The 27,441-nt window shown below is 46.4% G+C and overlaps 1 protein-coding gene and 1 pseudogene across 3 annotated transcripts in view; one reads left to right on the top strand and one right to left on the bottom strand.

Annotated features, from left to right (window-relative positions):
• Positions 1 to 27,441, bottom strand: part of Eml1 (EMAP like 1) — a 157,428-nt gene that overhangs the window by 43,630 nt on the left and 86,357 nt on the right. For all 3 annotated transcript variants that reach the window (XM_059278953.1, XM_059278952.1, XM_059278954.1), the window contains exons 2-4: positions 23,510 to 23,692; positions 14,112 to 14,244; positions 3,517 to 3,648 (exon numbers count right to left, since the gene is read on the bottom strand). In XM_059278953.1, coding sequence (XP_059134936.1) covers positions 3,517 to 3,648; positions 14,112 to 14,244; positions 23,510 to 23,692 — 448 coding nt within the window. The remainder of the gene's footprint in view (positions 1 to 3,516; positions 3,649 to 14,111; positions 14,245 to 23,509; positions 23,693 to 27,441) is intronic.
• Positions 15,676 to 16,550, top strand: LOC131923795 (elongin-C-like; annotated as a pseudogene).

Genomic DNA, 27,441 nt, shown 5'->3' with positions numbered 1-27,441 from the left:
AGTGTCTTATTTATGAAGTTGACACATCTCTGCCAATGGCTATAACTGAAACACTTTCTCAGTCCAGCTACATCTAATGTAAACTGTACTTATAAACTTAGGAATAAGCAGTCATTTCTCTGAATTAAAACTTTTTTTAAGTTAAAAAATTCCTTAGTGGATTAGTGTACTGGCTACATCACCTTCTTCTCTCAGAATGTTATTGCTGACTCCCTATTTAAATTTAATAAGTACTTCGTGTGACAAGACTCATTATGTAATTATTAATATTCATTTGCCATGAATATTACATAAAGTAAAATATTACATTGCCCTACATTGCTTTTGTCTCTAATGGAAGCGTTGTCAGAACAGAGATTAAATGCTGTTCAAATCCTGAGGCGGGTTAGAAGCAAAGTACTTTTACATGTTAAACGTTCTAAGATGGAAGGTGAAGATTGTACCAAGTCACAAGTAAGCCTGTCACCTCCACCAATCACTTCTAAAGAAGATGGGATATGGGAGCAAAAATACAGAGAGCCTAATGAAGAATACAGCTCTAAATAAAAGAAACGCACACCTGTTTCAGAGGAAGCTACTACATTCAAGGAACGCCCGGGACTTGCCGGACACTTATTCTCTGCTCAAGAGTGAAGAGTTGCACAACGCACACAGAATAGCCCTGTAGCTGCCCTCACTATTGTTGAGGAATAGAGACACTAGCGTGGCACTCTTACACCAACGACAGCGTTGCACGTGGAGTGTGACACATAGCATTACGGCTACTGATGTGTGAGGTTTGAGTCCACACATTAGCGCGGAGCCAGAATTCTCTGGGTGACGTCAGTGTGCTCACTTCTACCTATGTGCTAAAGGCTGTCCTGAGAGGAAGTGGAACGGCCTCCAGCCACCATGAAAAAGTTATCAAAGTTTCTCCAGCCGGAATCATCCCTTCTGCAGTCAGCACACGACAGATGCCTGGCTGGCAGCTGGGAGGATCACGGGGTGGGCCATCCGTTCCCAGAATCATGGTTAGATTTGAATCATAGACAAGATCTGGGTTGTATCCAATGGCCTGGACCATTCATACAGATGTCATTAAACCTGTCAAGCCAAAGAAAAGGTGGGTCACTTCAGAGTCATCCATCACTTTCACCTTACACATGAGGAAGAGATGGCTGAGGAGTTGGGGAAGCCTCGTGCGCTTTTTTCCTGTGCTCTGCTGCCCCAGCACAGATGACCCTTTGCTGAGCACTAAGCACTGGTGTTTTCTTCCCAGTTAGCACCTTTGTAAGAATGAAAAGAATATGGCATGAAAGTCTCAAAACTACAGAGGAAAACCCAGGGCTCTCCCAAGTGAAGGTGCCAAGTCCTTTCCACGGACTTCCCATTCACTGCCTACAGGAACCGAACAGGCAAATCTTTTCAGATGGGAGGCAGCTACCTAAGGTGACTCACTGGAACTCAGAGCCCCAGTGAAGGGAGGAGCCAGCCTGTCTTCACCGTACAAAGTCAGAAGTCAGGGGAGAACTCATCGGGCCCTTCCTAGGCTTTTCTCTGTACTAGCCTGGAACCCAAGAGTTCCTCAGTAAGCCTCCGGGCCGGGGGTGCGAGGCTGGAGCTGGGCAGGCCTGGAGCTGCTCACGTAGGGAGAGCAATGAGGAACTGGGGCAGGCAATGCCCACATTGCTAACTTGACCCTATCACTCCTACTGCCCAACAGATGCCCCAAAGTATCCTCCAGTACCAGTGGGGCCCCAAGTGTCCTCTCTGAACCTCCTGGCAGCATGATGGTCTGGGCAGTCTCTTGATTCCAATGAGATGTAGGGTTTGGCTTCAAGAGGACACTTTCAGTGGCCAGGATTATTTTTAGAAAATGCTTTGCAAACATTCCCATTCTCTCATTTCTAAATCAAAATTCCTTCCTGTGGCATTTCTCAAAAATCCCTTTGTAAATATCTTTTATGGAAATATTTACCCAGTACATTAACCAAAGCCATGGGATTTAAAGGATAAAACAAGTCTAGAGTTTACACAATGTAGATTCTTTCTGGAAATTCCTAATAAAAATCAGATGTTCATACAAGATGCCAAAATCTAGACATTTCAGATTAGCACCAAACTCAATCTGAGTGCCATCCAGAGGCCCTGGCGGGCATGCTCTGTAGCCACCTGGCCTCACTGCCAAGGTCTCACCACCCTATTAGCGTGAGATTAGCATAATCTCTCCCTAAGAAGCACTAATAGTCTGAGAAGATGAGTCCATGGTTTCTGAAACTGTCAGTGGACTATGAACTCAACTTATCATACAGTAGAGAGAGGTGTCAGTATTTTTAAAAATCGTTTTACTTTGTGTGTATGGATGGGTGTTTTGTCTGCATGTGTGTCTGTGCACCACGTGTGTGTAGAACCCAGGTAGAGGGTATCAGAGCTCCTGGAATTGGATGGAGTTACAGGCTGTTAGGAGCTGCTACATGGGTGCTGGGAATTGAACCCGGGTCCTCTGGAAGAACAGCCAGTGGTCTTAACTGCTGAGCCATCTCTCTAGCCCTTTATCTTTTTTTTCTTCTTCATTATCTTCTTCTTCTCTCCCCCTCTTCCTCCCACTCCTTCTACAAAGATCCTTTTCAGAGCTAAAACTGACGCGGAGTTTAAGCATCCCTTACAAGACTGAATCCCCACATAGTTTCAAACTTGGAAGCTTTACAGCCTGTGGTTTGGAACTGACTGTGTTCTGACTAAGCCGTCTCCTTACATGAACATCTGAAAAGAAGCAAGCTTAACCTCTAAAACAGCCTCCTTCCCAGACTTCCCAGAGCAGAGAAACTAAAATCAGAGTGTGGCCGGAACAAGGCCCACACTAGGCAGATAGGCACAGGAACCTCACCAACAACACATTCTTAAAAAGGGCTGTTAAAACGCCAAAAAGCAGCTTTTGTAAAATGTTACTATGCACTTCACAAGTATTTATCATAATCTGCTGTAAACTAAACTCATAGCAGCTTCAAAGTTAGGAGTAAGTGTAGAAGAGGAAACCAGAGTGGAAAATGGTTTGTAATTCTGGTGTTAGCTCGCGATTAAAGACAGCCCCTGAGTGAGTGAGAAAGTCCAGCTTTCAACCTGTCCCTCTCAGAAAGCATTGCTGACAAGCTTTAAATACTCCAGCAAAATTAATTTCAAGATTCATTTGGGAAGGTGTATTGGTGATGGGAGGTCCTGCGCCTGGAAATTCAGATCCACTTTGTGGGCTAATTTCTCAGATACTGCTTTATTAATACCAGTATCATATTAGTATTATTAACTCAGACAATGGGAGCTAGAAGCCTGAGTTATAGGTTTTCTGGATGTGACCTATGATTGCCGGCTGCACACACACACACACACACACACACACACACACACACACACACACTGCCGTTAATGCAATCTCAGAAGGCCTGGAGCTCAGACAGGGCCTTGACTTGTCAAGAGGGCTCTTCCGAGGTGTCCCTTATGAATGAATTGTAATGAAATGTATTGCTAGCCGGGCTTCCTTACCTCTCATTGTTCTTTTTGCCACTGGAGGAACTGCTGGTCGAGCCTGTGCGGTTCCGACTTCCTTTGGAGTCCCCGGAGCTCTCCCTCCGGCCACCTGGAGACACTCGTTCAGAAGAGCTGGTCCTATTGATGCTGTAGGAAAGGCAGGCAGGTGAGAAAGAAGCCTCCATAGTGTGACTGTCCTTCACTGCTGAACATAGTGAGGGTACATGGGGTACACACTCAGGCTATCATACTGTTGTGTAGACATTTAAAAGGTAGAGGGGTCCAAAATCCTTGCTACGGGGATCAAAAGGCTCCCACAATGTCACCTGGAATCCACGCCATGCTTACTGCCTTTATGATGGAGGCATGTGGCACAGTTCAGAGTCATGGAGGAAACTGAGCCGAAGACCCCCAATATACCTGCGCTGGGAGGGTGCTTCAGTCTAGATCAGTGGCACTAATCAAGGGTGACACTATCCCCCAGGAGACATTTGGCAAAGTCTGGAGGCATTTTCTGGTCACAACTCAGGGGAGGGGGATGCTCCTGATGTGATTGGGTAGAGGCCAGAGAGACTGCCGATCATCCTACAATACACGGGGCATCCCTCAACGGGACTAGCTACAGCAACAACAGCACCTGCTCAGGAGAACTCACGCCAAAAGCACTCCACAGACAAATGCAGACAAGGTGCCACCGGTCATGGCAGAAGCGTCTACCACAGGTGAACCATCTTTATCTACCATCTGAGAGCACATAAGCACTCAGCTTCAGGCCATATAATGAACAGGACTGGAGTGGAGGGAGCCTGGGAAAGCGCCAACAGGGGCTTGAATGGGTCAAAATTACCCACACAGAAGAACCTAGGCTAGGGCAGGCTTCTTAAACATTTTCTCCTTGTGCCTTTCCCTGAGATACCGTCACCTGACCGGGGCTTATAGTATCTAAAGAGGCATGCAAATGGAACACTCACCACTAATAAACTATAAATTTATTTTAAAACAATTCTTTGGTATACATATGATTTTCCACCTACTGAAATGATAGCCAATTTGCATATTAATGATGTGATTATTTATTTTGACAAGAAGATTTAAATATCTTAGCTGTATATCTGATACTACAGGGCATAGAGTATCTTCAGTGTTTATCAAAGTTCATTGATATTCTGGTTGAGTAACTGTTGGTGCCAAGAACTCTACTTCATGTAAATGTGTAGTACAAAATGACAGAAGTATGTTTAGGACCATATCAGAACTTGTTGGAAATTCTGTCCTAACTCAAAATCTATTCAGTGATATACAAAATTCAAGACTGTACCTCAAACATCAATTTAAAGATTTTTATTTTTTAATTATGTATATGTACACACACAGTATGTATGTGTGTGTGCAAGTGCACTTGCGCACGCTCGAGTACACACTCACACACGTATATGTGCATAGTGGTCATTGGAGGCCAGAAGAGGGCATTGGATCCCCTGGTGCTGGAGTTCAGACAGCTGTAAGCCACCCACTGTGGGTTCTGGGGACCAAACTCTGCAAGAGCAGCAAGTGCTCTTAACCACTGATCCATCTCTCCAGCCTCAAACAGCAATTTTAAAAACTTACACAGTCTAACACAATAGAATTCAAAGGTGTATTATCAGATACTTACATGCTGAGGAAGGACAGTAAGAAAATATTGACTAAGCCATTATGTACCTACAGGAACAGGAAACTTTGTTTATATAGTAAACACACTGCGGTTCATAGCATATATAGCCTGGAATCTGAGCATAGGTTTTTCAAGCAAAGTTCCCTAACATGGCAGACATGGAGGCATGCACAGTGCAAAGTGCACACTGTGTGTTCAGAACCAAGGCTACAGGGATGCCACACAGTGCCATGTGGGTGGGTGCTGCCAGAAACCTCTGATTCATTACGCATTTAATTTTGAGTTAATTTTTGGTTGCTCATTGTCCAGAAATCTTTTATTCTTGCCCTTTTATTCATAAAATTTTCATGACCCCTTCATTCAGTCACTGACACTCATACGTGCTTGACACCCACAGTTGAAAGTCTAGTCTAGGAGAAAGCAATCGGTATATGGGAATCCCAGGCAGGTGTGGTAGTGCACACCTTTAAACCTAGCACTTGGGGGGCAGAGGCAGGTAGATATCTGTGAGTTCGAAACCACTCTGGTCTACAAAGTGAGTTCCAGGACAGCCAGGGCTGTTATACAGAGAAACCCTGGCTCAACACACACACACACACACACACACACACACACACACACACACACCACATATATATATATATGGGAATCCCATAGACACGGCAAGGAGCCAGGGGACAGTGAAGACTGAGTGTCCCCTTCCAGAGCATCCAATGTTTTCACCTAATGAAACCCTGACCCACTGTACCACAGGGTTGGAGGTGTGGTCCTCTGGGAGGTAATTAGGTCAAGAGGGTGGAGTGAGCCCTGATGAACGTGGTTAGTGCCATTATATAAGGGGCCCCTGGTGATATTTTATTTGTATTAAAATGTTATTTGTATGTTAATAAATAAAGTTGCCCAGGGTCAGAGCTATTAGCAAGCCATAGGAAAGCAGGGCAGTGGTGGCGTATGCTTGTAATCCCAGCACTTGGTAGGCAGAGCTAGGTGAGTCTCTGTGTGTTCAGGGATACAGCCAGTATTGGATACACATGCCTTTAATCTCAATACCAATCATAGAAAACCTGGAGGCCTATACAGACAGGCCATGACGAGGCAGTCATGTGGTTGGGTTTATAACCAATGAGAAGGCAGAACAGAAACTCTATATAAAGACTTTAACACAGAAAGTAGCTCTGGTTCGGAGATGTAGGACCATCGCAGGAGGAAGGGTAAGGTTTTAGCTCTTAGCTCTGACCTCTTGGCTTTCTTCTTTGCATTGGTTCTGTGTTTCTTATTTAGAAAGACAGTTGGTTACATCTACAGGCCCCTGAGAGCCTTCTCCTCCCCGACCACCACATCAGGACCCAGTGAGAAGAAGCAGGCTACAACCCAGAAGAGGACCTCTTGGAACCTGGTGCATGACAAACTCCCACTCACAAACTATGAAGGTCCTGGTGAGGTGCCAGGAGAGAGGGCAGGGGCTGGAGCCACTAAACCAGCTGCTCTCACAAGCTTAGGCAAGTCTCTGTATATACCTGAATTTGTGTTTGTCACCAGTAAAGGGTGATGGCATTTTTGCAGGGGATGTGTGAGATTTAAGTGAAATAATCTATGTAAGACGGGAAGTGTCCAGTTCCCATTAACCGCTGTTCCCATCATCAACAACCCTGTCACCTCTTCCAGGCACCCGCTTGAGTTTGGTTAGTGTTCACAATAGTTGGGTAATAGATGTGCTTTAGCACGCTGTGCGGGCATTTTATGCGGTTCTTTAAATTGCCGTGAACTTAACTCGAACTCCCACAAGGACACTGTAGATTCGACGCACTGGGCCTCTTTCTGCTGCTGCAGTCTCCCAGGGCCCTTTCAGCGGCTCCCACAGGAGAGCTTCCGAGTCTGCGCTGGGTCCTTGGCAGAGGGGACTCAGTGAGCTACAGCAGCTGATGGTTTTCATCATGGGAGGATGGTGAACCCAGGGCGTAACAGTTTCTCTGATCTTTAGACTGTAACCCTAGGTTCCAGAAAAATCGTGTGGTCCTAAGACCTGTCATTTTCTTGTCCCCAAATTGAGCATTCTAAAACAAAACACACACAACAAATGAACAAACCATGTGCTGGCCTTTAGGCATGCCCATGTGAGATGCCGGGTTATGCAGATTCAAAGCTCCTGCCGTCACCAGAAAGGCAGTGTGTAAAAATGATCATGGTCACAGTTACTTGAAGTACATTTTGCTGACTCTGAGAATGGGGTGATTCCTCCAAAGCCAGCACATTAGGTGGCCTTTACCATCGTGACACAGGTTACTATCAAGGAAGAGGGCTGAAGGCTAGACTGGGAAAGGAATGGACCCAGGAGGAAAAGAGAGGCAGGGAAGGAAGACGATGAGTGACAGGAACCTAGCAGCCACAGCCTGTGCTGGAGGCGCACAGCGGTGGTTTCATCCTGGAACTGGGACCTGGCGGGGTCCTGCTGTCTGAGGTCCCTCAGCTCCCATGCACTAGTTTGTGAGACTTGGTGGCTTGTCTTCCCCCCTTGGGGCATGTCCTTCACAGCTCCTGAGATAATCTCCCCCCCCACACACACACACTTCTCTGTATGTACAGTGCTACCGGGTTCTCTTCTTGTCTCTTCCACCTGATTCCATGGCAGCTTTTGAAACTGCTGCTACAAAAGCACTTTCTGTGGAGGCTTTTCTCATTTTATTCCCTCTTTTCTTTCTAAGATTTATTTATTATGTATACAGTGTTCTGACTGCATATATGCCTAGACCCCAGAAGAGGGCACCAGATCTCATTATTGACAGTTGTGAATCACCATGTGGTTGCTGGGAATTGAACTCAGAATCTCTGGAAGAACAGCCAGTGCTCTTAACCTCTGAGCCATCTCTCTAACCCCTTCTTGGCTCTTTTCTTACTGCCTTCCCTGTGTCTGTGGCACAGAGACACCCTTCAATAGCCACCAGATTAACAGTCCTATCCCAAGCCCTAGCATGAGTTGTACACTTGTGCGTGTAACTGCCAAGCTCCATGTGTCCAGTCATACTGGCTCCTCTTTCTCTGTCTGCACAATGGATGCCTTCCCCCTTCTCATAGATCAGCAAGTATGAGCGCAGAGCAACCCGACTCTGTCTGTAGCAGGAGCAGAGGATGAAACTTACCCATTTATTTTATCCTTTCTGGCCTGTGTGAGGCTCTGCAAAGGATGCAAAACTGACTAGTGTGGTAAGATCTCAAGGTTGGCCTACAAGGAAGGTAAGGGGCTCCCAGAGAAGCCTCTCACAGCCATGTGCTCCCCTAGATGAGTTTCAGCTACTTTACCATAGGATCATAAGTCTGTTGACTGACGAGCCAAAGAAGAGGAAGTCTCCTTAGTCACCCAGTAGAGATATCAAAGGGGTTATGTTTCCTCAGGGCTTTGAGGAACACCAGCTCTGCATATCTGATAAGTTTCTACAAATCCAATATCTAACAAAGTAATATAGTTACACAGCCTAAGCCTTGCCATATGGGAGGCCCTGGATAAGGCCATTAAGCCATCATGTTGGAGGGAGAGGAACAAGGATTACCCAGCAGATCTAAGCTCCCTCGCCTTAGCAATGATCTGTTCAGAGTATCTCAGACCCATTCTGTCCACACGTGAGTGCCTGTGTGAGAAAGCATTTTGCTGTTTAGATTTATTTTTATTTTATGTGTATAAATGCTTGCTTGTGTGTATATATGTGTATTACATGAATGCCTGGTGCTCAAGGAGACCAGAAGAGGTCATCGGGTCCTCTGGAAGCAGAGTTATATATACAGCTGTAGGCTGCCATGTGGGTGCTGATAACTGAACCCTGGTCCTCTGCAAGAGCAGCCAGTGCTCTTAACCACTGAGCTGCCTCTCCAGCCCCAGTGGAAAGTGTAGGGAGCTTCGGGAAATTGCAGGCTGCGAGCATCAGAACAGACAGACACCACATTTTGCTCACACAGCTCGGGACAATCCATCACAGCTCTTTTAGGACACTTGTCATGCCTACCTCCATTTGCATCAAAATGTTAAACTTTAAAAAGAAAAGTTACTATTGTCCTGTATGTAGAAAAAAAAAACGAAACAAGACATTTCCTTTTGAGAACCAAGAGCCCTTATGAATTAAAGAGGATTTAGGAGGGCTCAGATGAAGGGCAGAAGACAAAAGCTTGAAGATATCGCAGCAACCAGGGCGGCCAGAGAGAGCAGGGCTGTCGACTCCCTGCAGGAAGCTCCCTCTAATCACCAGCAGGGAATATCAAAGCCCTTACAGTCCCTCTGGACAGCAAGCGAAAACAAAGCTCTTTATTTGGGACGTGGCAGGGGTACCAGCTTGCAAGAGGCTTCTCCACAGCACAGCTCATCTCTTGGTGCTTGAGGGAGTGTTTTTGGTGCCTAAACACGAGCATTTCTTCCCATCTGCTTCTCTGTCCCCACACCCGACCCCAAACTTCTCAGTCTGAAGAGAAAGCGGCTTTCTGTATTTCATTATATATGCGTCGAAGAGTTCTTGCCAATTTGAGTCTCAGACATGATAAAAATTTCCGAAATGGTGACATGTGACATTCTTTCTTGTGATGAGATAATAGCGCTCAGCCCAAGAAGCTAGAATTATGGCTTTCTGTCATTAGATGATTTGAACTCAAGAAATGAGTTTTTCCAAAATTTCACAAAAAGGCCCTGAATATTTACAATTGGGGGAGGGGGGATCTGTACCAGATCTCTTAGGACCCACTCAACAAATATGAGGCATTGACCGAGTCTTACATGCTATGCCGAGTGCTACAGAGGTGACAGAGATTGGGGCCACAGGGGCCTTTTGTCCTGCAAATTATGACATATCTAATCCTGATAGGCTGATGACACACTTTAATAATTAAATCAAAACGCTCTTCCCTATCATTATGATAAATATAGATTAATCTGTGTCTTTCAAAAATTCCTTCCTTGTTTGGTGTGTGTGCCTGCGCTGTGTGGTGCATGCTGGTGTAAGGGCAGGGGCGTGCCCCTGTCCCTGTGGAAGCCGAGGAGGGTGTCACAAGGAGGGTGCCACGTGTCTGCCTCTACTGCTCTCTGCCTTTTCCCCTTGGAACGGGGTCTCTCACTGAACTCAAAGCTGAGCTGGCAGTCAGTAAACCCCAAGAATCCTCCTGTCTCAGCCTCCTACAGCACTGGGATTTCCCACATGTACAATCACACCCAGATTCCTTTGTGGGGGCGCTGAGAGCCTGAACTCAGGGCCTCGTGCTAGTACAGCAAGTGCTGTTACCCACTGAGTCACCAGCCCAGTCCCTAAAACCTTAGTGACACAACACAAGTGCTTTCCCAGAAACACCACCTTAGAAAGTCTTAGAGAAAAAAAACCACTTACCGAACGGCGCGTTTTTCCTTCCACAGAAAGCCAGCTACTTGAGCTATGGGAACTGCATGGTTTCTGATAACCAGCCGGGGCCAATTAGTCCTTCCTGACTTAACACCATAACCATCCTTCTCTGCCTTACTACTGACAACAGATGCAAACCTATATTCCATTTAATACCTTCATGGTATTGGATCTGAATGCAAAGACAGATATTAAAATATCAGGGCCTCACCCTTTATTCTGGTTAGACCTGGAACTTTAGAGACCGCCCCCAACTATATACCACTGGTTCGGTATTGGTGGCAAGTCGACTGTCTCAGGCTCCCAAGTGCTGAGATGATAGAGATGAGCTGCCAGGCCCAGTCTAGAAATAACTTTTCTACAAAATCAACTCAAGTCAGATTTCGCTTTCTGGCTCTTTGCATGGCGTGTGTATCTGGCGCTGACTTCCGCCAGGTCACACATCCAACAGCCTGACTTTTCCCAAAGGGTCGCTGACTGCTTGGACGCCACGGCTACTTCCCTCTCCGGTCTCGGACTGGCACAGAGCACTGCTAAAATGATGCCTGGACCAGATTTGTTCTTTTGATCTCTGCTCACACTCACACCCCAATTGTCCTGCTCTGCTACCCCCACCCCAGACAACAAGTGATTGTCTCTTTCTTGTGCACAGGGAAAACTGTGCTATTGATGGCCTCAGTAGTCCACAGAGCAAGGTGTGACCTACAATGTCTTCCCTGCATTTTCTGCCTTTTTCTCTGACAAAATAGAAACAAAACCTCTTCCCAAGGATTCCAAAGCAGGGGAGCCCAGTCCCAGACTAAGTTTTAATTGGCAACACAATGCACGACTGCTGTGGCTGGACTGTTTCCAAAGGGGATTTTGTCCTTGAGCACCAGGCTAACAGCCCCAGAGGCTTTTCTCGAAAACAAACACCCACCATGCATGCCCCCAGATGTCCCAGCTTGGTTCATTTGGAGTCGTGATTACAACAACACTCTTCGTGATTGTAAATGTGCTTATGGAGCCCCGTCTCCACCCTGTTTTAACCTCCACATTCAGGAAGTCTGGCTGGCTTCTTTTGGCTGTCAGAAACCTTTCCTAATGAGAGCCACTTCACCACATCACATCCAGCTTCCCAGTGAATGGGATGCATGCCCACAGGAGCCCATGGCAGCTGGGAGAACCACAGATCTCCGAATTCTCAGCTCGAAGTCTAGATAACCACACACGGCCAGTCCAAAGCTTCATGCTGAGATCAGCAGAGCCTGTGAGTTGGATGGACTGCTTTGTGAACTGAAAAAGAAAATCTAGAGGGGATGTAGCTCTCTGGTAGTGCCTGGCATGCACAAGGTCCTGGCTTTGATTCCCGGTACCACAAACATTGTCAATACTACAAAAGGGCGGGATGGGGAGGAATGTCTACAGAGCTAGAGAAGGCATGTGTAAATGCACATACACACACACACACACATACTCACATACACTTGCACGTCACATAGGCATGTGCACACACACACATTCAGCATGGTAGCTATGTATCATGATTTTTTTTTCCTCCTCTCAATCTTCCCTCTCTCCTCTTAAGATAATACTACTGAAAACCCTCACCACCTTCATGGTATTGGCTGAAATGAGGTAAAGATCCAACCACCACATCACTTCACACCTTGGCAAACTAGAAAAAACAAAACAGAGGGTTGACAGAAGAAAGGAACCAGTCAAGATCAGCGCAGGAGACACGGACATGAAGCAGGAACATAACGGGAAGGGAAACAGAATACCCGCAGATGGATTTATAAAGAGATCGACGGAACCAAATACCTGTAGTGAAACTAAAAGAGGAAAAGAGAGAGGCGGTTGAAATCCTTCAAGGGTGAATTGGAAGAACGACCATCACAACGGATGTCACCCCAGGAATATAAAGAAGTATAAGAGACTGCTAGGAGAAATTACATGCTGGCAAATCGGATAGCCTAGAGGGAGTGGACACGGTCCTAGAGATATATAACCTAATAGGAACGAATCAAAAAGAAATTAAAAATACAAACAGACCCCTAATTAGCAAGGAGCCTGAGCAGCAATAAGAACATCTCCTGAAGAAAGCAAGCCCCAAACCAGTTGGCTTCACTGGAGAATGCTATCAAACACCAAAAGTTTAATTAGCATCAACCCTCCTTTTGGAACCGAAGGGGACAGAGAGTTCTGATTCCCTTCTATCTGACAAGTATCACTCTGATACCAAAGCCAGACAGAGACATTACAAGAAGGCCAATATCCTTGATGAAAATCTATTAAAAAGGAAAGTTCTCAACAGAATACTAACAAACTGAATTCAACAAGATATATAAAAGACTAGACAGCCTTTAATCTCAGCACTTAGGAGGCAGAGGCAGGCAGATCTCTGGGTTTTAGGCCAGCCTGGTCTACAGAGTGAGTTCCAAGACAGCCAGGACTACATGGAGAAATGCTATCTCGAAAAAAAATGGGGAAAAAAATTGAACAGAACCAACCAGGATTTATCATTTGAATCCAAAGATGTTTCGACAGATCAAAATCAAACAATGTAGAAATCACGTTAACATATGAAGAGCAATCACCACACAGTCACCTCAACTGACGTAGAAAAAGCCCTTGAGGGTCAGTGAGGTGACTCAGTGGGTAAAGACACTTGCCACTCAAGCATGGAAAGTGAATTTGACCAAGCCTGGGATTCATGTGGAAGAAGGAGAAAACCAACCCTGTAAGTTGTCCTCTGACCCCCACACAGATGTTGTGGCATGCACACACACACCTGCAGAACAATCATAAATAAAACATAATAAAATAATTTTTAAAAAGAAAAAGCATTCAAAAACCCTTTCGTGATAGACACTCAAAGAACTAGGAACAGAAACAAACTGCTTCCCACGCAGCAGAAGCCACACAGGAACCCACAGCTACCACACAAGGGTGGAAGGCTGAAAGGATTCTCTCCAAGAGTGGGAGAAGAGCAGCAAAGTTCACTGTTGCTCTGGCATCCAGCAGAGTACTGGAAATCCTTGCCACAGCAGTTAGACACGAAAAAGTAAACCATTCACAAGCCAGCTATACTGTAAAATGAGTGAGCATTTAATTTTCTAAGAATTAACACTGATGATACAATACAGCACAGAAATTCAACAGTCAACAAGTCACCAGAAAGTTGAAAGAGAACTGCAATCTATCTGAAGCTAACACAGGCTTCCAGAATCTCACCATTAGGCATAATTTAAAAGTATGAGTTTACCCAAATCTTACCAATAAAACTTAAGGTTGCTATGGCAATCTGAATTTTTGCTATCTTGCATATGGGGATGTGGGTCACAATCCCAGTTGCTTTTATAAAGAACCTTAAGTCAAAATACGAGTGTCTTCCTGATGTTTGGGCTGAGACTTCACAGGCAACACCTTAAATCTAAAGCAGAGGAACGCTGAGTTACCATCCCATGGATGGCAACACGTCACAACCTGGGCTTCTAAAAGCTTCAGCTCAGAAGAGACCACAAGCATCTTATGAGAAAGAGGTGCTCCTTCTAGACCCCCAAGAAGCTGCTTTGAGGAGTCAGGGGGTCCCTCATGTAGCTTACCTTTTGGTTACTGGCACAACCATTTCTTTCCTGGACCCCGAGGGGGATGGGAGGGAAGCACTGGGTTTCTTTGGTAACACGGTGCCATTGTTGACGGTGGTTCTCAATGGCAGGGTCTGCCCCAGTGGTCTCGCTGCAAGAGAAACATAGGATGAAGTCAGAATTTCCCCATAGCAGCAGTAACACTCCACAGAACCCGAGCTCCACAGAACCCGAGCTCCACAGAACCCGAGCTGCACAGAACCAGAGCTGCACAGAACCAGAGCTGAACAGAACCAGAACTGCACAGAACCCGAGCTCCACTGAAGATGATTTCAATTCTAAAAGCTAGCAGTAGTGGCATAGGTACCAAGGCAAGTCAGTGGGGACTTTTTTAGCAATGGTGATCTAACAGTGATCCCAAACAGCATCCTCTCACCCTATACAACTAAGTCACAAGCAATGAGAAGCACAAAACTGAACATCTCTAGAAGCAAGCTTTGAAGGGCTAAGTGATCTCCTCCTGCTGCTCCTCCTGCTGCTGCTGCTGCTGCTCCTCCTTCTGCTCCTCCTCCTGCTTCTCCTCCTGCTCCCCTGATCTTCCTCCTCCTCCTGCTTCTTCTCCTTCTCCTGCTCCCCCTCCCCATCTTCCTCCTACTCTTCCTCCTCTGCTCCTCCTCCTGCTGCTTCTCTTCCTCCTCTTCTCTTCTCCTTGTCCTGCTCCCCTCCACTTCCTACTCTCCCTGCTTCCCACGCACTTAGATTACAGATGTGCACCATCGTGCCCAGCTTAGGCAGTGACGGGGACCAAACCCAGGGCTTCACGTACCAACCGAGCTATATCCCTAACCCAATGATGTTGCTGTTGTTGTTAAAGATACGATACTGTTCCAGTTTCACTTCTGGTGCTGTGATAAAATACTCTGCCCAAAGGCAGCACAGAGGAGAAAGGGGTTTATTTGGTCCCAGTTCCAGGTTACAGTCCATCACTCAGGGGAAGTCAAAGCAGAATTCAAGGAGCCAGTCACGGCACATCCACAGGAAAGGCTGGAGAGGAAGGAACACATCCACGATGGCTTCTGAGCCTTCTCTCAGCTTTACCCCACACTATTCAGGATGCCCTGCCCAGGAGATGGGGATGCCCACATGGACTAGGTCTTCCTCCACCAATTAAAAATCAAGACACTCTCTCACAGACATGGCCACAGGCCAAACTGACCTAGACAATGCCTGGAGACCAAGGCACTCTTCTCAGGTGATTCTAAGCCTCGGCAAGCTGAGAGTTAAAACTAAGCATCACAGGGGCCAGAGAGATGGCTCAGAAGTTAAGAGCACTTGTTGCTCTTGCAGAGGACCTGGGTTCGATTTCCCGCATCCACACAGTGGCTCACAACCATCCATAACTCCAGTTCCAGGGGATCCAGTGCCTTCTTCTGATCTCCTTGGGCACCAGGCTCACGTGTGGTACTTACATACACACAAAGACAAAACACTCTTATACACAAACTTTTAAAAAATAATTGAGGGTCTGTGGCGGAAACTACTAAAGTTCCTGTGGGATCAAGTAGAATTTTATAAGAACATAATGGATGGAGAGGAGAAATCCTATGGTGGCTGTGAAGGCCCTGATGCCATGTAGGTCAAATTAATATCTTCTGATGGGCATGAATTTATTGTAAAAAGAGAACGTGAGTTAACATCAGGAACAATAAAGGCCATGTTGAGTGGACCAGGGCAGTTTGCTGAGAATGAAACCAATGAGGTCAATTTCAGAGAGATCCCTTCGCATGTGCTATCGAAAGTATGCATGTATTTTACCTACAAGGTCCGCTACACTAACAGCTCCACCGAGATTCCTGAATTCCCGATTGCACCTGAAATTGCACTGGAGCTGCTGATGGCTGCGAACTTCCTAGATTGTTAAATAGAATAAATTATAATAAACTGTTCATTTTTTCAGTATTTAATACCTGTAGTTCAGTTAGTCATTTTTCCACATATAGCATGTTGCCTATATGAAACTGAACTCTAAAGTTAATTGCTGAGCAGATTCCTTCTGTCATTTGCATAGCAGAGTTGAAATTTGTTTGCTACATCAACAAATTAAGGACGTTCACAAGCCAAGAAATAAACAAATAATGCCAGTTTGTAGGTGGTTTGCTTTCTCCTTTGGATGTGACCTTTAAAATTATAAGTAATATAGCAAATTATCCTGGAATGTAAGCATAAATGAACATATTCTACAGGTAAATACAGGGGCTAAGTATTTTAAGTATTTTTATGTTTTTAGTGTTTTTTTAAGAACCAGTTCTGATCTTACAGCCACTGAGCATTACTAGAGTTATGCAAATAATTACATGAAAAAACATGTTTATAACTTAGCCAAACCTTGATTTTTGTAACTCAGAATAAGAGTTGAAATTTCTTATGTGTTTTTTGATAAACTGCAATATTGTTTAATTGCAAAAAAAAAATAATTAAACTAACCATTACAAACATCCAAAGCTTGACCCATGGGAGAAAAATGACAAAGTGGACCTCATTAAGAACTTTATAAGCCGGGCGGTGTTGGCGCACGCCTTTAATCCCAGCACTCGGGAGGCAGAGGCAGGCGGATCTCTGTGAGTTCGAGGCCAGCCTAGGCTACCAAGTGAGTCCCAGGAAAGGCGCAAAGCTACACAGAGAAACCCTGTCTCGAAAAACCAAAAAAAAAAAAAAAAAAAAGAACTTTACAAGTCTGCCAAAGGAACTGAAAGAGGATGGAAACACAGATTACAGGTTGGAAGAAAATATTTTCCAATTGTGTGTCTGATGAAGGACTTATACAAAGAATAATAAGAACTCTGAAAATTCAACATTAAGAAAACAAATAGCCCAATTAAAAAAAATGAATGAAAGATCAGAAAAGACACCTCACTAACAATCTTCAGGTGCCAAATGAACATATGCAGTGGTAGTTAATCACTGTCATTAGGGAATGCAAATTAAAACAATAATGAAATAGCTCTATACATCTATCAGAATGGCTGAAATCCCAAAGCCAAAACAAAACACCAATTGCTGGCCAGGACAGGAGCCACAGGAACCCACATTCATTGATGGGGGAAATGAAAAATGGTGCAGCTACTTTGGAATACAGTTTGGCAGCTTCTTATAAAACTAAATATAATCTTACCATATGATCTAGTAATCATTCTGACACTAAGAATTTACCTAATTGTCTGAAAACTTATGTCTACACAGACCTGCACGTAAATGTTTATAGCAGTTTTAATCACAATTGTCAAAAACTAGAAGTAACCAAGATGGCCTTCCATAGGTAAATGGATAAACAAGCTGGTCCATTCAACAGCAGATGGTGCCTCAGGGATAAAAAGAAATGAATTGCCTTCAAGATTACACGGGACTAGTCTGAGGAAGTGTGATGGTTAGGGTTGACTGGGAACCTGGCAGAATCTAGCATCACCTGGTTCTGGGCATGCCTGTGGGGGATTAGCTTGGTTGTGTTCATTAAAGAGCGAAGACCTGACCACTGTGGGTGGCACCATCCCCTGGGATTCTGAACTGTGTAACAGAAGAGAGACTGGGTGGCCTCAGTAGTGACCTGTATTCATTGCTCTCTGCTTCCTGATTGTGGATACAATGTTGCCAGCTGCTTCAAGTTCACCAGATCCCACCCACTTGGTGGGTGTGAGATGATCTGGAGTGTGTGCCTGCTCCAGGGTCTAAATCTGGAGGGAAGGGGAGAGGTCTGAGAATCTGCCACTTCACTTGGCTCTCAGGCAGGGTTCTGTAGCTCTGGAGACCACACTGAGAACAGCTGGCTATGGCACTGTCAATCTGGATTGTCCTCTTGTCTTTAACCATCCTATCACCCTTCTCTGGGATTCCTATCAGGTATGTGATGGCTATTCTTGGTTGTCAACCTGACATCTGAAATTAACTAAAACCCAAGCATCAGGGTGGACCTGTGAGGGATTTTTTTTTTTTAAATTAAAATCACTTAAAGTGAGAAGACATACTATTTTTGTTGTCATTTTTTCTTGTTTTTTATTTCAAGACAAGATTTCTCTGTGTATTCCTGGCTGTCCAGGAACTCATTCTGTAGGCCAGGTTGGGCTTGAACTCAGAGATCCGCCTGCCTCTGCCTTCAGAGTGCTGGAATTAAAGGTGTGTGTCACCACGACTGGCTGAGGGAAGATCCACTTTTTTTTTTCTATTTTCTTTTTTTTTGAGGGGGTTTTCGAGACAGGGTTTCTCTGTGTAGCTCTGGAGCCTGTCCAGAACTTGCTCTGTAGACCAGGCTAGCCTCGAACTCACAGAGATCCACCTGCCTCTGCCTCCCAAGTGCTGGAATTAAAGGCATATGCCATCACCGCCTGGCGGAAGATTCACTTTTAATCTGGATCTTTTGAGGTGGGAAGATCTGCTTCTGATCCAGGTCTTTGAGGTAGGAGGATCATCTCTAATTTGGGCCACACCTTCTGCTGGCAGCCTACATGAGAACTTGGAAGTGGGAAGCTTGCTCTCTTTGCCTGCTTGTTCTTGCTCTCACTGGCAAGTCTACTCCTTCACTGGCATTACAGCCCGCTTCTTTGGTATTCCAGAGTATACTGAATATACAGCTGAGACATCCAGCCTTGTGGACCAACCAACTACTAGATTCTTGGACTTTCCATTGGTAGACAGCCATTCTGGACCACAGCCTGTAAGCCACTCCAATAAACTCTCCATAAATATATTCATTCTATCAGTTACATTCCTCTAGAGAACCCTGACTAATACAAGGTAGCAGCAGATTCCTCAAAGGCAGCGTTTGGTTGACATTGTTACTGCAGGTGAGTCACTCACTGTCCGAGAGCCATGGGGGAGGGGTCACCTAGACACATGCACCCACATTCTACCCATGTGCTTGACTCTGTACCCAGGCCCAGAGCCCTGGCTAAATACTGTGTCCCTTGGGACAATAGAAAGACATGGTCATCACTCCCAGCCCTCCCTCAAGGACTGAGGGAGGGAGCAGTTACCAGAGCCTGGGAAGAAAGCCTACGCCCTGAGGACTCAGTGACACCAGCTAGAGGGACAGTGCCACACTCACTTAGGGATCCTCACAGAATCAGACAAAGGCATAAATAATCTGATCTTTTACTTTCATTCCCTACCTCTCTGTCCTAGAGGGGAGGTGGAGGCAGAGCGAGCCTGTGTGCAGTAACTCCAGCAGAGACGGCTGGGAAGGGCCCCGAAAGGACCTGGAAGAGCAGAGCCAGCTGTCTTCACACTGAGAATGCTACATGCCACCGCCGCCACCCACCCGACCAGTCTGCTCCAGCAACAGTTGGCTTCTGAGAGGTTACACCTGCCACCAGGCCCAAATATAGGGGGAACCTGATACAGATGGCCTCCATATCCACAGGTTCAATGCCCATGAGCTCTCCCAACTGGAGACAGGTAATGGCTTTTAAAAGTCATGTTTTCTTTTTCTTGCTATTATTCCTTGAATAACACAACTCATATAGCATTTACATTACATTAGGTATTGCAAGTGACACAGGTGATTTCAGTTATACAGGAAGATGGGCATGGGCTGTATGCAAAACATTTTGCCATTCTCCGTGAGGGGACCTGAACAGCCTCAGATCTGGGTATTTGTGGGCCCTGGAACCAGTCCCCAGGGATACGGAGGGATGCCTGTATTTGTCAGTCAGCTCACACTATATTTCAATAACGTAAGATGGAGAGATGGCTCAGCAGTTAGGAGTGCGCACTGCTCTTCCAGAGGACCTGAGTTCAGTTCCCAGCATCCATGTGGGGTGGCTCACCACAACTGCCTGCTAACTGCGGCTTCGGGGTATCTAACACTCTCTCTTGGCTTTTTTGGGCACCTGCACCCATGTGCACAAACACACACACACACACACACACACACACACACACACACACACACATAATTAAAATTCAAATAGAGTGTTTAAAAAAGATATGGTAGAGAGCAATCAAGGCGAGCACCCCCAGGCTAGACACATACCCCCAGACATGTGCACACACCTCAGGGAAGAAACAACATAACTTCCTGACCCCAGGTTCCTGGGAGAAACAAACTCTTGGTTTCCAGAGGACGCTAAATTAGAGGACATCCTTCTGCCCCATAAAGTGTCAATCAAACGTTTTAAAATCACATCTTAATTATCCCTAGAGGTAGCGCAGGTGGCACTGAAAGAATTCAGATAAAGGAGCACCGCAGCACAGATGTGGGTGCCATCAAGGAGGAGGCAGCAGCAGCCCCAGGTCCCTGGGAGACTGACAGGTATGTGTGAATACACAACTGGTCTCCCCAGCAACTTGCATCCGTCATGAATAAGCCAACATCCTGTCTAAGCCTCAATTTCCTTAAAAACTAGGCTGGCAGTGCCCACCTGGCAGGCCGCTGGCAGGGGAGGGTTAGGAATAGGAAGTGAGAGTCCCTAGCACAGGGCACAGCACCCAGAAGATGAGGTAGCTGACATCCTGGCTTCATTTCTATTGCTGTGATAAAACACCCCAAGAAAAAGCGACTGCTGGGGAAAGACATTACTTTAGCTCACAGTTCCAGGCTATCATGCACTGCCGCAGGGACATCAAGGCAGGAGCTTGAAGCAGCTGGTCACACCACAGCCACAGCAGGGAGAGTGGGAGGCACACACGCTAGTACTCCTTCTCCACTCTCCTACAGTCCAGGACCCAACATCACAGCTCTGTAAAACTCAGGCTCAGCCCTCAGCGCTTCAGATACCCATTAGCTTCAACCCCAAACTGACATAGTGGAGGGGCCACGCACCCCTCATGACACATGTCTCCCTATTTCCTGACTGCCTCTTATTTCTCAGTGTGACATCCCAGCTTTCAAACTCGTGAAAGCAATGTACAGTGAGGCATCAGATAACCATGAAAAAGTCACTTCTCTCCGGTTTTGTCAAGATCAGATGTCATTCGTCATCAAGTAAAATAAAAACCCTGGGCAAACCCTGTCTATTATTTCCACTACTCTTCAAAAATAAGGAAATCTTAGAAACCCAAAGCTTCAGTTAAGGTCTTTGGGACACAGTCGTCATCAGATCTATTTGCGGACAGCTGAGTAGGCCACAGACCATCTAAAATAACCGGGTTTCTGGTCTGAAATACCCCAACCGCTTTGTAACTTAGGAGCAAGGATCACTGGAAAGGATTATTCAAAATATAGAGCCGAGGGTAGAATGTGCCTCTGATGTGGATCTGGCCCTTCAGCAGCATGAAGAGACAAAGAATGGGCTTTTCCATGGGGTGGGAATGTAGTTGAGGACTGGAGAAGACACGGCTTGAGAAAAACCAAGACGATTTAGTGTTAGACAGTTCTCCCCCAGCTCCAGTGGTAATCCAAGCCTCAAGCCAACAAGGAGAGAGAGAGGGTGGAAGGGAGGAAGGGGAGGAGGGAGGGAGAGAGGGAGAGAGGGAGGGAGGGAGGGAGGGAGGGAGGGAGGGAGGGAGGGAGGGGGAGAGGGAGGGAGGGAGGGAGGGGGAGAGGGAGGGAGGGAGGGAGGGGGAGAGGGAGGGAGGGAGGGAGGGGGAGAGGGAGGGAGGGAGGGAGAGGGAGAGGGAGGGAGGGAGGGAGGGGGAGAGGGAGGGAGGGAGGGAGGGAGGGAGGGAGGGAGAGGGAGAGGGAGGGAGGGAGGGAGGGGGAGAGGGAGGGAGGGAGGGAGGGAGGGAGGGGGAGAGGGAGGGAGGGAGGGGGAGAGGGAGGGAGGGAGGGAGGGGGAGAGAGAGAGAGAGAGAGAGAGAGAGAGAGAGGGAGAGAGAGATCCTTATTTTTTGAGACAAGATCTCTCACTGACCTAAAGCTTGCCAAGTAGGCTAGACCAGCCAGTGAGAACCAGGGACCCATCTCCTGCTTCTCTAGCCCAGAATTACAAGCCCATAAACCCACCTCACCTCATCCAGGGGGGACCATCCTCTAAAATGTGCATGGCAAACATTTTATTGACTGAGCTATCTCAATGGCTCAAGATAGGCTTTGTTGTTTGTTTGTTTTTGTTTTGTTTGAGACAGTGCCTCTATGTAATCCTGCCTGTCTTGGAATACACAGGGATCCACCAGCCTCAGCTTCCTGGGTGCTGAGATTAAAGGTGAGCACCACCATGCTCAGCCAAGAAAGGCACTGTTAAAGGGACAGTAACATGCTGTAACTTCAGTGTGTTTTAGCCAGAGGAAACTCCATAGCCTGGATGGGGCAGTTACACAGAAAATCAACTCTGGCACAAGGTGAGCCACTGCACTCAGAAGTCAACATCAGGACACTGATACATGTAATACTGCATGTTGCAGGATATTCCTTTACACTGTGTGAAGATGCGTCACTGTGATTGGTTTAATAAAGAGCTAAATGCCATTAGCTAGGCAGGAAGAGGTTAGGTTTTGGGGACAGAGGACTTAGGAAAGAAGAATGTGGAGTCACCAGCCAGACAGAGAGGGACCAAGACGTGCAGGAGGAGAGGTAAAAGCTATGAGTCACGTGGCAACACATAGATGAATAGAAATGGGTTAATTTAAGTTATAAGAGCTAGTGCGACAAGCCTAAGCTAAGGCCACGCTTTCATAATTAATAATAAGTTTCCTTGTCATTTTTTATGGGCTGGCGGCCCAAAGAAAAATTTGTCTACACATGCATGTGGTCAAGGGCTTTATGACATCTTTTGAGTCTGAAATTTGAAGGCACGGTCACCACAATGGTACTTAACATAAGCACTGCTTTTGTATGCCATATCCTGGGAGAGGCATGAAATAATGGCTTGAATTGGCCAGAAGCCCACTGGTACAGACCCCTGTTACAGGCTGCATCCCCATGGGTAGCAGAGGAGTCTCAAAAGCTGTCAATGGCACATCCCGAAAGAAGCTGAGTGGACAGGCCAGCTAGATGCCTTTTGAACTTGGCTTTCTGAAGGGAGTCTCCCATGTCTACTACACCCAGCCTGGCCGAGGGGCTGCCATGCACCACATGGATAGCTGTTTGTTGTGCTTTGGAGCAAGCTGAGGATGCGGGAGGAGACGAGACACACCAGTGAACACTCCCAATGGAACCCCTAGTGGGAGCTGAAGAATTCTCTGTCAGCTCTCGCTGTCCCAGGCAACCTGAACTGTTCTCCGTGGTCTATCTGGATGGTCCCTTCCTTGACTCAAAGAGTATTTAAGGATCGTTTACAAATGTGCACTTCAGCACCAGGACAACTCACCAGCAACACACCAACAAATACTGTCACACTTGGTGAGATTAGTTCACTGGGTCGGGGCTAAGGACATTTTGATTTGGGGATCATTCTGGAGTGAAGGGCCCATGCAAGAGTGCGGATCTTTAATGCTGCTGTGGATGCTGTACCACACCCACCCTGCTGTGGGTGCTGCGCCATGCCCACCTTTGGTAGGTCCTTTTCTGTTAAGCACAGCTTGCTGCTCCTCTGTGATGTTCAGCCTCCGAACCACGTCAGCCAGCGCTGACTTGAGCAGCTGAATATCATCCTCCTGCATCTGGACTCGTTGCTCCAGAGAGGCGATTCTGTCCGATACCTCCATGCTGCTGGCAGCAGATGCGCTGTCATCTAGACCAAAGAGAAGCGTCAGGTGAGTGAACTACGCCCCGTGACAACCAGATCTGTATACACACCTGGACACTGTTTGAACTCGATACAACCTACCAATCTAAGATAACGGCTTGTTGGCAAAATCACTTGAGACAGTTTACTTTACAGAACTTCTGATCTTTGTTCCATTACTGGCATCTCACTCTCCACGTGCTTGCCATGTTTAAACTGAGGTCTAAACCGGCATCCTGTTTTTCTCCATGCCAATCGATGTGTTTGCTTGTTCGGTGTACCAGAGAACCTCGGTGACTTGAGTGATGTCAGATAGTTTACTTTAAGTTCTCGACATTGCAGAATCCCCTCTGCTTACAGTGCTGGCTAACAGGGAGTTTGTGGATGGAGGACCACATTACCCATCCATCTGCTAAGCCTGTAGTCACTCAGCCTCTTGAAGCCAAAGGAGGTCTGTCTAAATCCATCTCACATTTCTTAGATCCCCGACCAAACCATGGCCACATGGTCCTAGTTATGAGATGGAAATGCACCCTGACCAAGGTGAGAATATCAGCACTGACAGGACAGCTCCATAAAATTCAGACACAGCCTCAGAGCCTCGGATGCAAAGCTCCACTCCCAAATTAGCACAGGTTTGGGAAATGTGACTCCACTCTTTGAAGGACAGAGCATCAAGTGGTCAAATCTGTCTGATAAGCAAACCTTTATATAACAGCCACGGTTATCAGAGTCACAGGTCCCAACTCCTGGCCACTGCACGGGGCTCTGCATGACCTTCCTCACCTCTCCTCATTTTTAGAATCTTCCTCCTCACTGACGGCATTCCTACTACACCACCATTCCCCCACCCCTCGGAATGGTGTGAATGAGAATGGCCCCCATAGGCTTGGATGTTTGAATACTTGGTCCCTAGTTGGTGGACTGTTTGGGAAGAATTAGGAGGTATGGCCATGTTGGGCATGTGTCACGGCGGGTGGGGTTTGAGGTTTCAAAAGCTTAGTGCTATTCCCAGTGTGCTCTCTTTCCCGCGGATCAAGATGTGAGCTCTCAATGGCTGTTCCAGCCACCCGCTGCCATGCCTTCGCTCACCACCGTAGACTCCAAGCTTCTGGAACCGTTAGCTCATTAGCTCGATTACACTCTTTCTTTCACAAATTACCTACCTTGTGCATGGTGTTTTATCATAGCAACAGAAACCCGAAGCTAAACCCTAAACTAAAGCTCCCTTTAGAGCCTAAAAAACATTTTGTGTGTGTGTGTGTGTGAGTGTGCCTAAAAAACACTGTGTGTGAGTGTGTGAGTGAGTGTGTGTGTGTGTGTGTGTGTGTGTGTGTGTGTGTGAGAGAGAGAGAGAGAGAGAGAGAGAGAGAGAGAGAGAGAGAGAGAGAGAGAGAATGTGTGAGAGCACATTTGCGGATGCCATGGCACACATGTAGAGGTCAGAGGACAGCGTAGTCGGGGATCTAGTCTCTCCTTCTACCGTGTAGGTCCGGCTGACCCATCTCGTTGGCCCAACAGACATACTTTAGATACAAAGACAGGATGAAAATAAATGAATAAAAAAATAGTGTCATGTACAGCGATTAACATTTGAGAGGCAAAGAGCCATGTCACAATGCAAGGGGAGGCAGCCGTAGGGAAGATGGAATGGTTATCCCCACGTACCAGTGAGTCCAGCGGAAGAGGCGGAGCCTTCCACTGCAAAGAGCACAGACTCAAGTCAAACCACCCAAGCTCACTACCCAACCGACCGTGTGCAAAGACACTCATCTTTAGGGTACCCCAATTTCTTCACCAGAAAAATAGGGGTGACATCAGCATCTACCTCAGATGGCTATTGTAACAGTAGAGTTCTGTATCTGCTTCACTTAGACTATGTCTGTACAAGCTAATGCATAAGTGTATGCTACAATTAAACTATTATTATCAATATCATTAATACAATTATCAGAGTAAACTCAAATCTAACGTTTCTTTCAAAATTCCAGAGCATTCTCTGAACAGTTTTAAAAATTTGTTCTGTTTGTAATTACATGTCCGTGCTTGGGTATGTGCATGCCAGAAGAGTGTGTCGGATCCCCTGGAGCTGCCGTTACAGGCAGTTCTGAGTGGCCCAATACAAGTGCTGGGAACTGAACTTGGGTCCCCTGGAAGAGCAGTGCGCACGCTTAGTCCCTGAACCAGCTCTCTAGCCCCTTTCTGAACATTTTTGTGCAAGTAAGAATCTGTATTTTATTAGTAATGTGTTTCGTAAACTATAGTTATAGTTTGGATGCTTTCTCTCAAGGCCCCAGCTCAGGTGGGAGGTGGTGCTGTTGCAAACTTTTGGGGCTGGGGCCCAGCTGCTTTTAGAGAAGACACACAAACTTGTGAATGGGGGTCTGAACCGGCACAGTACAGGAGCCTGTATGGCCCAAATCTGTACAGTCAATCATTTATATCCACACACACAGTAAGACAGAACTGGCTTGCTGCTGATGGTCTAAATCCATGATTGAAAACAGCACCAATGTGTCCTCAATAGGTGGGTGGATGGGCAGACAGACGGATGGACAGGTGAGACTTAAACAAAAACAACAACAACAAAAAAACCCACATAAATCAGACTTTCAATCATATCACCAAATTTGTATAGGAAAAGGTATAATTGACTGACCAGAAAAGCACCTCAAAGTCTGCCTTTGGACACAAATAAAAACTGAAGTGTCTCATCTTCTAAGGAGGTTCTCTGCTTTGGAGCCTTGCTGAGGTTTCCCCTGTGAGCTAATCTGTGCGCTTTTCGGATTCTGCTCAGCTCTGACGCTTTGCTTGCCTCCATTTTTGAAGGCAAGGACCCTCAAGAGTGCGGCCGGGAGACCGCCTGGCAGCACTTGAGTCCGATGTCTTCCCCTCGATACAGATGGGGGACAGATTAGACAGAGAACAACAGCAGAGCCTGCTCTGACCTTCACAGACCGTTGCCAACAGCTGAACATGCCACCGGATTCCACAGCTCGGAAAAAGAATGTCTCCTCTCACTTCTGTTAAAGAAGACTGTGTTGTACTAGGAATGTGGCACAACTCAAACCAGCCCAAGCTATCTGTTTTAAAGTAGTCTCAGATCTGGTACCTCCTGCGCAATTTATCCAGGAAAGTCATTAAAACGGAGCCCGTAACAAGAAGCTGAAGAGACGGCTCAGCGGTTAAGAGCACTGGCTGCTCTTGCAGAGAACCTGAGTTTAGTTCCTGATACCCACATGGGGGCTCACAACCACCTGTAACTCCAGTTCCAGGGGATCTGATGCCCTCTTCTGGCCTCTGTAGGCACTGATACACAATGTTGCACAAATATCATGTAGGTATTCATATATAAAATAAATCTTTTTTAAAAGGATTTGTATACCTTTATGTCCTAGTGACTTGGAAGTTTTCACATTCTGTAATCATTTTTCTTGTAATGTTAGAGGGAGTGTGTGGTGATATTGTGTTCCCCAAAATATTGTGCATCCTAATAAACTTATCTGGGGTCAGAGAACAGAACAGCCATTAGATACAGAGGCCAGAAAATGGTGGCACACACGCCTTTAATCCTATCACTTGGGAGGCAGAGATCCATCCGGATCTCTGTGAGTTCAAGGCCACACTGGAAACAGCCAGGCACGGTGACTCACGTCTTTAATCCCAGGAATTGATGGCAGAAAGCAGAAAGGTATTTAAGGCGTGAGGACGAGGTAGATCCTAGTGAAGCTTTTAGGCTTCTAGCAACAGTTCAG

Source organism: Peromyscus eremicus, chromosome 14 (genome assembly GCF_949786415.1).
Source record: "Peromyscus eremicus chromosome 14, PerEre_H2_v1, whole genome shotgun sequence".
Classification (NCBI taxonomy): domain Eukaryota; kingdom Metazoa; phylum Chordata; class Mammalia; order Rodentia; family Cricetidae; genus Peromyscus; species Peromyscus eremicus.
The sequence above is the reverse complement of the archived record's forward strand: the minus strand, read 5'-3'. Positions and strand labels throughout refer to the sequence as shown.